Source organism: Silurus meridionalis, chromosome 11 (genome assembly GCF_014805685.1).
Source record: "Silurus meridionalis isolate SWU-2019-XX chromosome 11, ASM1480568v1, whole genome shotgun sequence".
NCBI lineage: Eukaryota > Metazoa > Chordata > Actinopteri > Siluriformes > Siluridae > Silurus > Silurus meridionalis.
In genome coordinates this window covers 870,001-882,863 of record NC_060894.1, presented here as the reverse complement: position 1 = coordinate 882,863, position 12,863 = coordinate 870,001, and the positions used below count along the sequence as shown (strand labels likewise).

At 41.5% G+C, this 12,863-nt stretch overlaps 1 protein-coding gene across 9 annotated transcripts in view; it reads right to left on the bottom strand.

Moving 5' to 3' along the window:
- The window catches only part of LOC124393153 (spermatid perinuclear RNA binding protein), a 76,119-nt gene that overhangs the window by 24,617 nt on the left and 38,639 nt on the right, over positions 1–12,863 (bottom strand). For 8 of the 9 annotated variants that reach the window (XM_046860621.1, XM_046860630.1, XM_046860626.1 and 5 more), the window contains 4 exons: positions 9,989–10,143; positions 3,370–3,605; positions 2,673–2,862; positions 575–719 (listed from right to left, as the gene is read on the bottom strand). In XM_046860621.1, the coding sequence (XP_046716577.1) occupies positions 575–719; positions 2,673–2,862; positions 3,370–3,605; positions 9,989–9,991 (574 nt within the window). In that variant the 5' untranslated portion in view covers positions 9,992–10,143. The remainder of the gene's footprint in view (positions 1–574; positions 720–2,672; positions 2,863–3,369; positions 3,606–9,988; positions 10,144–12,863) is intronic. The other variant, XM_046860629.1, reaches the window with a different exon arrangement.

The following is a 12,863-nucleotide window of genomic DNA, read 5'->3' as shown; positions in this document are numbered from 1 at the left end:
GAGAGAGAATGCGACTTAACGAAGAGATAGATGCAAGGAAGATAGAGAGATAGAAGCAGATAGGCATAGAGACAAAGACAGGGAGAAGACAGAAGGAGGGGGAAAAGAAAATGAGAGAGAGAGAGAGAGAGAGAGAGAGAGAGAGAGAGAGAGAGAGAGAAGGTTGTGAGATAAAAAAGAAGGAGAGAATAACAGAGATGAAGGGAAAAAGCCAGTGTGATATAAACAGATAAATATATAGGGAAAAATCTATTTAATTACTTCTCTAACCAAAGGGTTTTGGATCAGTCACGTGTGTTTGTGTGTGTGTGTGTGTGTGTGTGTGTGTGTGTGTGTGTGTGTGTGTGTGTGTGTTTTCCTCTAGTGTAAATAAAGCATCCTTATAAAAAATGCAAATGCGAACACATCAAACTTTCCTTTTATTTGCACCATTTGCTAACCGCAGTTCGCTCTCTTTCGCTCTCTCTCTCTCTCTCTCTCTCTCTCTCTCTCACACTCACACTCTCACACACACACACACACACACACACACGCACGCACGCACGCACGCACACGCACACGCACACACGGGTACCTTGCTCCTCTGACTCGCCATCCTCTCTGATCTGTGGAGAGGTAAGTGTGACCTTCAGGGTGAGTTTGGGTTCTGCTGTACAGCAAATCAAAATGGCCGCCTCGGGGATGCTGCTCTTCACCTCGTACTTCTCCTCTGTTAACTTCTGTCAGAAAACGTCAAAGGTCTTTTAGAGTCAGTTACGATAGAAAGCGTTACACTTCAGCACTGCGAATTATAACTCAAACAGATTCATAATTAAACATAAAGCTTAAAAATAAATAAATATAATAATAAATATAACGCAGAAGTAAATCCTGTAATCCGTTTGGATGTGTTTTTATCAGCGCTGTCAAAATTAACGTGTTAATACAAATTCCTTTTAACGCACTAATTTTATTAACACGCGATTAATGCAGCGTGCATTTCTGTTTGACTGTTTTTATTCAAATATAAATAAATATAAAAAAGCTTCGACTCGACACACATTTATTCACGCTGTCCTGTCTTCACCCGTAAAAAAAACTCCACCGAGTAATTCTTTTTAATCAATAAACTTTAGTTTTACTGATGCGCCGAGTCTCAAATCGAGCACCAAAATCCACCATGATGCACACGTCCGGCAATAAAACACGTCCGTGTGGAAACATTGCAAAGGTTTCATTTGGTGTCCTGATGATTTACGTGATTTAAAACACCATCGTGTCTTTAAAACATTTACAAGATTATTTAGTCTTCATGCTCCATGTTGAGTTCGGTTTCACTAATAATAAACACACATTTACATCAATCATCAATATTTATCCATGTTCATGTTAATTAGAGTAAAAAGTATTAATTAAAGGTACATTTTGAACTGATAAAAATGTGAATATTTGATTCGATTGACTAGGGCTTTTTTATATTTTACGTGTCAAACTGCTGATTAATATTCTCATGTATTTACTATAAAAATACATTCCTGTAAAATTCCCACTGACCTTCTAGAACATAAAACCTCTGAATCTATTCCAGACATGCACAGCACTGCTCTTTTAATATAAAAGAGGGGATAAGCCCTTCCTCAATCCATTTTGTGTGTGTGTGTGTGTGTGTGTGTGTGTGTGTGTGTGTGTGTGTGTGTGTGTGTGATATAATGACAGAAAAGATACACAGCAGCATCATGCCTGTATAAATTCAGAAAAAAAGACAGAATAAAGAGGCCGAAAGAGTGAGTGAGAGAAACAAGAAAGAAAGAGGGAGGAATAGAAAAGTATTCCATTCCATTACAGCCTGATTTATTACAGTATGAGTTCACCACTGACAAATCGTTAACTAAATAACGTCTGTATCAGTTATGCGTGTGTGTGTGTGTGTGTGTGTGTGTGTGTGCGCCTGTGCCTAGAGTGTGTGTCCGCACTGCGCAGTGCGAGTGTGCAAATGTGAATGCAGTGTGTGTAAAAATGCCTACAGTGTGTGTGTGTGTGTGTGTAAGAAAGTGTGAAAGTGCAGCAGTGTGTTTGTGAGTGTGTGCAGTGCGAGTGTCTACATTGTGCGTGTGTGTGTGTGTGTGTGTGTGTGTGTGTATTGACGCGGTGATCAGAACCCCTGTGGCCTCATGACCTGATGTGTTCGGTGTCTAATTAAGGGAAGCTTGTGGTTGGCAGGATCAGATTAATTACACATGATGAATATAAATAGACCAAGCTTGTTAGTGCCAGTGTGTCTGCCCAGTCCCTGTCTTTGTCCTCACTTTCTCTCTCTTTCTCTCACTCACACACACACACACACACACATCCCTACACTTTCCAACGTAACTCACATAGTAGAAGAACTGCTAAACCTTTAATATTGAACACAAATTCAGATAAATATAAAAAGAGTGTAGAGTGGAAATTTCACTCTTGTAGTTTGTGTGTTCCGGTGAGGGTTTGGCCTTTCCAGGGTTTTTTTAATGAGACTAAAACAGAATCAGTGGGAGCTGTTCTTCAAGACAATCGTTTGAAAATGTTCACTTGCAGTTTCATACCTGACGTGAGTATAACTGGGGGAAATTCATCTCATATGTAAAAGAAAGAGAACAAGAAAGAGAGGAAGAGAAGGTGTGAATGTGTGTGTGTGTGTGTGTGTGTGTGTGTACCTCTATCTGCAGTGGGAGATTATCACAGACAGTACTCAGCAGTGTGTGTGTGGGTTTCTCTCGGCACATGAGTACCAGCTCCAGGTCCATGTCATCTTTAATGATCAGCCCTTTAGCTACCAGGCCGATCCGCATCACCCCACACAGCACCCTGCCATCACCCCCGGTACTGCTGCTGCTACTGCCCTCACTGGGAGAGAGAGAGACGGGGAAAGTAGATTTAAACAGTCAGAAATAAATGCTGAATGATTAATGACTGATAATGGACTGGAATTGGAATGTGTCTCTCTCTCTCACTCACTCACTCACTCTCTCTCTCTCTCTCCCTCTCTCTCTCACTTACTCTCTTTCTCTCTCCTCTCCTCTCTCTCTCACTCACTCTCTCTCTCCCTCTCTGTCTCTCTCCCTCTCTCTCTCTCTCTCTCTCTCTCCCCCTCTCTCTCTCCCTCTCTCTCTCTCTCTCTCCTCTCTCTCTCTCTCTCTCTCCTCCTCTCCCCTCTCTTCCCTCTCCTCTCTCTCTCTGACAGTGCTTTATAGTCATGGAGGTTATAAATCACACTGCAGCGAGCAAATAGTGCAGGTTTACAAAACAATAAGTTATAAATAATACATATATCTGCATAAGTGCATAAACATTACATTGAGTTTTCTCTCTTTCCCTCTGTGTACTGAGCTGGAGTGCAGTGAAGTCACTCACTTGGTGCTTTCCTCTGCTGATTCGTCAGCGCTGGCCTCAGTCTCCTCCTCCGGCCCACTGGACTGGTTCGGTTGCTCGGCCTGCGACTGGTCCATCCAATCGGAGACGTGTTTGAGAGCGCGCTCGACGGTAGAGACGAGGCTCTGTACGGCTTCCAGTGTCTCGGAGGACGGGTAGATGCTGGAGTGTTTGGCCATGACGTGGCGGTCGTCGTTTCCGAAGGAGCGAATGGACCTCTGAGAGAGAAGATGAAGGAATTAAAATAAACGTAGTAAATCGCACTGAACGGATGACTGCGACAATTTAAAATCAATTTCAAAGCTGATTCATTATTAATATCCCACTGAATCTTCTCCACTCTCCACTTTCCTTTTTCTCTCTCCACACCTCAAATCTTCATCACTCACCACAAATCCATCTTCTTACCAAAAACTCCCACTGAACACTATAAAAATAATTCACAGCAAAATGTTTAATTCTGACTTCCTTAAACCTCTCAAAAATCATCATATGCAGGTGTTTTAGCAGATTGATATAATGGCAAATTATTTTTTCTTTCAAAAATCATCGGAATACATGGACATTATATGGTCTTTTTCACGTATTCCACGATATGCGGTTCCTCTACAGAACTGGGGTACACAATTGTATAGGACGTCTTTTAAAGTGGTAACATGAAATTTTCCCTTCATTTTCACTAGGAGGCCCAAACCTGTTCCAGCATGACAATGTCCCTGTGCACAAAGCCAGCTCCATGAAGATCTGCTTTCCATGGGTTGGAGTTGAAGATCTCCTGCTATCGAGCTCTGACATCAACCCTATTGAACACTTTTGGGATGAATGTAATCGCTGACTGCTCTTCACTTCACCTACATAAATATCTCAATTTATCAACACCCTTGTGGCTTCCCAGAAGAATGGGGGTTATTATAACAGGAAATAGGGACTGAATGTGGAACAGGATGTTTAAAAGCCACCAATACCAATCATATGCTCACTTTTAGTCATATAGTGTCTGCCAGAAACCGAAAAGAAATAATAAACCTTGTGTACACACTGAACGATGCACACACACACACACACACACACACCAGTGCAGCTCTAAAGCTGCTGACCACATGCCCCCTCACGCCAGTGAGGTCACACTGGGCAGTAAAACAGAGCGGCTACGTGTCTCACATCCACACATGCATTGAAGATCAAGAGGTGGAACTGTGGATGGAGTGCATTGCTCATTTTACACATTTCTGCTATCCATCCATCTATCCATACATTCATCCATCCATCCATCCATCCCAAAATTTGGCAAAATAATCTCGACATGTATCTAGAAGATTTCTGGTGTTTACTGATGCCAAATTCACCCGATTGGACAAGACCTTTGTATGCCAGACCAATAAAAGCCAATAAAAGTGTGTATGCCCAAAGAACTTGCATAGACCTGTGTGAGGGTATAAAACCATGTGAATCTCCAAGTAGCTTACATTAGAAAATGAACTAATATTTGCCCTCATTAGACGAAGAAGTAGCCAAGAACCAGAAAGAACCCTCTTGATCTTCCAAGTTCATCAACTCAGATGTGGTTCTCACAAGTCCACTAAGATATCAGTAAATTCCACCCCCTCTTTCTCTGCCTCTCCACCTCCCTCAATAAAACAAAAACTGTTCTGAGATGAACTCGAAGAGCAAAGTCTGACCTAAACCAGGAAGTCCTCATCAAAAAGTCCAGACTTAAACAGAACGTCTCTGAAGATGTGAATCTTCATAGATTATTCCACATACGACCTGACTGACCTTGAGAAGATCTGCCGTTATGAACTAGAATAACTGTCCAAATCCGGGAACGAAATGCCTCATAAAGATGACTCTGTGCTGTAATTTATCCTGGCAGGGAGCTTCTACAAGGTATTAGATAAAAATTCTCAATATGTATGTATGAAAAAGGTTTCAGGATTTATTTTTAATAAATTAAAAACAAAAACAAATTGAGATCAAGACAACGGATCAATAAATGTCTATATTAATGCAGATCTGTCGACTTCCCGAACCTCTAATAAATGTGTGTGTTTACTGGCAGTGTTGCAAGCCTGTGTGTGTGTGTGTGTGTGTGTGTGTGTGTGTGTGTGTGTGTGTGTGTGTGTGTGCGTGTGCAACAAGATTTCCTTGTTGCTGTATTTAACAGTCAGAGTAAATTTTATGAGGCATTTCTAATAGGAGTCACGGCATGGATGTAAAACTCATTGCTGGAGTGCTCAAGTGTGTGTGTGTGTGTGTGTGTGTGTGTGTGTGTTTAACAGCCAAGAAGGATTGTTGAATCTTAATCAGGCGCTCGTTCTCTAACACGTCCTCAAACTTCAAATCATCACAGCGTTGTGAATATCTGCAGCTTCAGTTGATGAGACGTGATGAAGCCAAAGTGCACAGAAATTTCCCAAATATCCGACTGAGAGTAAAAGCGTTTGCACACACACACACACACACACACACACACACACACAGTAGTTTTGCTCAAGAACTATATGCAACATTTTTCCCAGAAGTGTTTCTCGCGTACACACACACACACACACACACACACACACACACACACACACACACACACACACACACACGCGCACACACACGCGCACACACACACACAGCTGTGGAAGGTTGCTTATACACACTCGGTATTGAGCATGGCACAAATGTCAAAACAAGAACGACACGTTGTTTAAAGATATTGCTCTGAAGCTCCTGGCCTCCCACGTCGCCACGTCAGCGCGGCTCTGACTGGCGTAAATCAGTCGGGTATAACGGAGCAGCTCTGTGTCCCTTTCACCTCCCACACCTTTTGACGAAAGGCCAAGAGCCGAACTGTGGACGTCTGGTCCGACAGAGTGCTGGAACATCTTGCATCAGCTGCTGCTGCGGTATCATTATTATATTTATTACGTTTATATTAAATAAATAAATCGGAATAAATCACATGCTGGTTTAAGCTAAAAATAAAGCTGAAACATTTGGGCATGTGGAATCCACTCATATTTCACTGACCGGAATAAAAGAAGGGACTCTTTTGGGCACTGATGAACTCACACTAAATATAATTGAAAGTAATCTGTGTGAACAATGCAGTGTCCATCATTATGTGTCCAATAAGTAAGTAAGAAGATAAAAAAAACATTCCATCCCACATGTAGCTCCCATTTGCTGTTATAATAACCTCCACTTCTTCAGGAAGATGTTCCACTAGATGATGGAGTGTGCTTGTGGAGATTTCTGGAGATTTATTGATCCACAAGTGTGTTAGTAAAGTCAGGTAGTGATAAAGGTGAGACGGTGAGGAGGCCTGGGGTGCAGTCAGTGTTTACATTCATCCCAAAGGTGTTCAAAAGGGTTGCTATCTTAGATGTTCCACATCTTCCAACTCATGGAAAGCATATGTTCATGGAGCTGGATTTGTACACGAGGGCATCGTCATGCTGGATTCTGCAGATACTGTCAGTCAATAAAGTTTCTGCATCAGTAGATGAGGTTAAAAACGTGGATGCTGGTTTCCCTATTTCTGTTCCAGAGCTTTAATTGTGAAACACACAGACACACACACACACACACACACACACACACACACACACACACAAACAAAAAAATCCGTTGACTTCTACTTCGTTACCACAGCGATCTTTTCTCCATGTCATCACAGACTCTACAGGAATGTTAAATGACGACAGCGCCACCTTCCAATTATATAACCACAATTTAAAGCACAGACTCATTAATATTCAAATGCAGTCATATCTAAAAGCTTTCGGCTCATTCAAATTCAACGAGAAGAGTGTACTGTTGAAAAGTGTGCGAGTGTGTGTGTGTGTGTGTGTGTGTGTGTGGGTGGGAGGGGGGGGGTGACTGACGGCACTTCATGTGATAAAGGCCTGTAAAGAGCCACAATAAAAATTCGTTCTCACATATACACACACACACACACACACACACACACACACACACACACACACACACAAGCTTCTGAGTAGCCGCAGTCAAAAGAGCATGACTACACAATGCACCTCAACCCAATGAGCATGTTTCACATCCTAAATGTCTGCTTCAGAAAGTGCCAATCCCAACAATTACCCAGCATGCACTGCTCCGGGTTTGGCTAGTGTTTATTGAGGGCTGTTAAGCTTACAGTGTGTGTAAAGGTTGATACCAAGATGAAACAAGATGTATGTGTGTGTGTGTGTGTGTGTGTGTGTGAGTGCACGTGTGTGTGTGTGTGTGTGTGCGCGTGTGTGTAAGTGAGTGAAACAGTCCAGCAAGGTCAGCACATTCTTTCAGCCATAAATCGATCGACAAATAGACACAAGACATGAGAAACGTGCTTGCTATTTTATGTGTGTGTGTGTGTGTGTGTGTGTGTGTGTGTGTTAGGGAGAGATGCATAAACGAGCCCAAGGTCACTTTAGCCTGAGTGTTGCTGCTGGATTAGCATTAGCGCTGGTGCTAGCATTGTGCTGATTGCACTGGTTTATTTATGAGGCCTGTTCGTCGCACGCGTGTTAATAATTCAAAGCGCACAGCCTTCGTTCTCCCCGGAGACCTCACTGCAGCACCAAGCCATTTATCAAACCCTCATCTCTCTCTCTCTCTCTCTCTCTCTCTCTCTCTTCCCTCACTACTCATCTCCTGCATCCACGCTCCCTCCCTCACTGTCTCTGTGCATGTTACTTGTGGACGTTATCAGGAGAGCTTGACATCTCACTGTAGCTGTAATCGAGGGTTAAATTACAGCGAGTGTGTGGTGCGCTGGAGCTCACACAGCCTGGGTGTACACTATGTGAACAGAAATATAACCAGAGCGTCTGATAGCCGAAGGAGGTTTCAGCGTTACGGTCATGATGATGATGATGATGAAGATGATGATGATGAGCGGAGGTGGACAGTTCAGGCGGAGATGCTGCTACAAACAACCAGAAAAAAATAATAATCCTGTGTTCTGTATATAAGATGATCATTTTGTCAGTGTTATTTTTCATTGCTGTGGTGGTTTAATTCCCTAAATGTGAATCAAACATTGTGTTGAAAGGATTATTAACCAGATGAAGTAAAATTATGGGAGGAAGCAGACGATGACGGCCCAGTTATATTCCAGACAGGTTCTGGGTAAAACCCAGAGCATTTTGCTCGATGATTCCGACTCTATGCATCATGAGTTTTATCTCCTATTAGGAAAACGAATCGTTTTAGACATGTATTTATCCTGTCAGCTGTAACGTTTTTACATTTAGGATAAATACCCTGTAGGAGGAAATAGGGTGTTTGTATTGTGTGTTTCAGTTTCTTATGTTTTATGTGACATGTTTGTTTGCAGCAACCAAAATTGCGTTTGGGAAATAAATAAATATGAACTGGATATTTGATCGTGCGTTACTGTTTCTATAGTAACACCTCGTTCCCATGAATGTATACGGCGTAGGGTTGCAAAGGGGCAGGAAGTTTCTGTTAAATTTACAGAACCTTTCTGTGGGAACGTCATCTGGGAAATTCTGGAAATATTCCAAGTTGTGAACTTACCAGAAATGTATGGGAATTTATAGGAATTAATTTAAGAAATGTATGTAAACTGTATCACATACAAACATAAAAATAAACATTTTGTTCGGTCATAAGCTGACATGCATGCAAACTAATACAGATTTTTAAAAATGTAATTTTTGATATGATTTAATTGTTAGTATAACATAAATGTATGTAATATTTGGGCAATTTACGTAAATTCTCGCCAAGATGGACATGTTTTTTTTACATGATTTTGTGTGCAGGATTGAAGAAATGATGTGTGTGATGGAGAAACACACAGTGCCTGTAGGGGGCGTGGCCTCCGTTACCCTGCAGTAAATGTGTGTGTGTGCATGTGAGTGATAAATGTGCAGGTAGAAATTACACTGAAGAGTCTCCAGCATCGGCACCTTTCGGAACTTTCTGCTCTTCATCTTGCCATCCACCTATTCTTTCACCCACTCTCCAGCACCCACCCATCCATCCTTTCAATCCATCCCTTCACCTATCCCTCCTCCAAGCCATTTATGCACCCATCCCTTCCTCATTCCTTACACCCATTTTCTCTCCATCCCCTTCACCAACTATCTCTTTATCCTCCCTTAACAAACAATCCACCCACAGATCCCTCCATCCATATCAATTTAACCACTCATTCTCCTATTCCATTATCCACTTATTCTTCTATCCCTTCACCCATTCTTCTATACACCCACCTATCCATTTGTTTACCCATCCCTCCACTACTCCATCCCTTCACTTATCCCTCCATCCACTGGTGGTTTGTGTACAAGTGTGTGTAAACGATCAGGATTCTGACAGCAACAGTCATTAAATAAACATCTCTGAGAGCACACAGGATCTTCAGTATCTGGTTTGGATGAAGAGTTTCAGGGAAGTGATAAAGCAGGGCAGCGGAGATCTGTTACACAGTAACGTCACTGTCAAGCGAGTGAGTCTGACTGACACTGGGTCGTGTGTGTGTGTGTGTGTGTGTGTGTGTGTGTGTGTGTGTGTGTGTGTGTGTGTGAGTGTGTGTGTGTGTGTGTGGGGAAAAAAAAAGAACAAAAAAAAGTCTTACCATGGCTGCTGGTGGACGTGTCTCTGTTTAATTACGTTGCGTGTGCAAGCGTATGATTGTGTGCAAGCGCTGTGTGTGGGGACAGGGGTATTCAGATACCCCTTCCTCATGCGCTTGCCTCTCAGCCCCCCCACTACACCCTACACCACTGAGACCTGCGAGAGAGAGAGAGAGAGAGAGAGAGAGAGAGAGATCGTGTCAGTCATTATGTTTTACATTATTATTCCTTGTAGAGAAGATGAAGCACATCAGTGGCTCAGACAATAGACAACCGAAACACACACAGCTTTTCTCTGTTACAAGAAAGAGCAGACTGAAGATGATATTTTATAATTCGTGACACGTGACCCTCGACACGTCATCTTTTATAAGCTGTTGTCACATTCTGATTAAAGCGCTATCTGCCCTCTTCTGCATACCTGACCTCACAGAGGAGGAAGAGAACGCTCCTCCCATCCAGGAATCACACCTCATCTTACTCTCTCATCCCCTTAACATAATTCACAATTACAGCATTTGGCATATGCAGAGCGACTTGCATTTATCTCATTTATACAACTGTGCGGTTAAGGGCCTTGCTCAGGGGCCCAGAAGTGGCAGCTTGGTGTGGCTGAGATTTGAACTCCGAAACCAAAGTCTAATGTCTTAACCACTAAACTGCCTCCTCCTCAACATTATTGGCTTGTGGTATCTGTGTGCGTCAACGTCTTAAGTCTCAAAAAGAAATCTTGAGTTAATAACGTAACCCATATTGAAGATATTTTAACTTATGTGGTACGTACGGTATGTGCTTTTTGAGCCTCGCATTCCACAATTATTCCTAATTTCCTCTTATAATTCCCTCCACTCTTCTTGGAAGATGTTCCAAAAGATTTGAGCGTGTGTGTGGACACTTGTGTGTTAGTAAAGGCAGGAATTGATGTAGGTGAGGAGACCTGGGGTGCAGTCAGCGTTCACATTCATCCCCATAAGAGTTCCGTAGGGTTGAGATCAGAGCTCTATAGATCTTCTTCTCCAACCCATGATCTTTGTGAAGCTGGCTTTGTGCACAGGGGCATCGCCATGTAGGAACAGGTTTTGTGTGTCCAAGTTCAAATAAATGCAAAATTCTATATAATTATAACACGGTGTCAAAATGAACAGGTTAATAAATAATAAATATATTTATAGAATACATGAAATGTCTACTTTTAAATAAAGCAAATCACATGGAAAACAAATATTCTCTAATTCTGTAATCCGTATGAAAGCTAGAAGAGGCACAGGTTCTCCGGTATCACCTCATTAACCGTCCGTGTGGAAACATAGCATAAGTTCTGTTTGGTGTCCTGATGATTTACATCATTTAAAACACCAGAATTACTTTAAAACATTTACATTTATGGAGTCACTAATAATAAACATACCTCTGCATAAAGTATCAATACTTGTTCATGTTGATTAGAGTATTAAAAACTTGAAAAGTATTCATTTGAGGTTCGTTTAGAACCGATAAAAACGTGCGATCAAGTGCAATAGATTGAGATATAGAATTGTGTGCCTCCTGCTTTGTGGTAACAGTTTGGAGAAGAAACACATATGGCAGGAAATGTCAAGTGTTCAAATACTTCTGTCTATATAGTGTATGATTTTCCCTGATTTGGGAAAGAGATCAAATTCTTCACAAAATCAGAGCGATGTGCGGATGGCAGCTGCGGGTTGAACGTTCTACGCTATTAGTTAGCGGTTTGAGACGAGGCCAACCGCTGCTTTTATACCGATAAAAGACACTTGATTAGGTAGTGCTATTTATCACAGTGGCGATCTGATCAAATTCTGCAGCTGCCCACTCAAAATTCTCCCACTCAAAATCAAGTGCAATCAGTCCATCATACACACACACACACACACACACACACACACACACACACACTTCACAGCGTTATCTCCGAGGCACTTAGTCAAATCTTTTTCAGGGATAGTAATTCATTGCTCAAATCCCTTTTGTTTAAATCCCCACCTCTGGGTTTGTTTCGTTGATGAGATTTAAAATTGCGCGACAGAGTAACGCACACGTCAGTCCACGTCTCTCACGATCGATTGGCTAACGAGCAGACTCACAACAGGAGCCAACGTTACACAACTCCAAAAAAGTAGTGAATAATTCTGAGTGTTAGTCATTGAGATTAGACTTCACACCAATTTGGACTTTTCCTCCATCAGTCTACACAAACGAAGGAAGAAAAAGGAAAAGATCAGGTTTTTGGTTTAGTATAAACGATTATAGCAGCCATTACGAGGCCAAGCATTTTCTGACCCCAGCCCTTAGCAGGAGCAGAGAAAAAATAAAGAGATATAAACATAATTTAGGAGTGAAAACATCTGCTGCTAAGATATAAACTCACTTCCTGTTTTCAGTAGCTGCTAATACACTTAAAGCTTTTTTTATTTACGATTAGATAAAGTTTCTAAACATACGCACGCGCTTCATGTTGACGTCACTTTCTGTTCATCAACAAGTCTGTCAAGTTTATTTAAACACATCGAGCCACAGAAGAAGAAGTGAAATAATGCTTTAAAAAAACACAGAAAATAAAAAGGTGTGGAAGTTTGGGCCACGATGTAGCGATGTACTGTAAAGAATCTTCTACTAATTAATAATATAAATATTCAAATGTTATGATGGTAAAATGTGTATTAAAACCAATGCATGTATATTTTTTTCTTAATTTTTTTCTCATTGCTTGGGAAAAAAAGTAAGACAAAGACTGTATATTTTTTCTTTTTTTATTTCTCTTATTTATTTTATATAAATGTCGTAATGTGTTTCTTTCCCTCATATATTTTCTATTTGTTTTTTACTCTGACTCGTGTTCGAGGCAGGAGCAGGAAATAC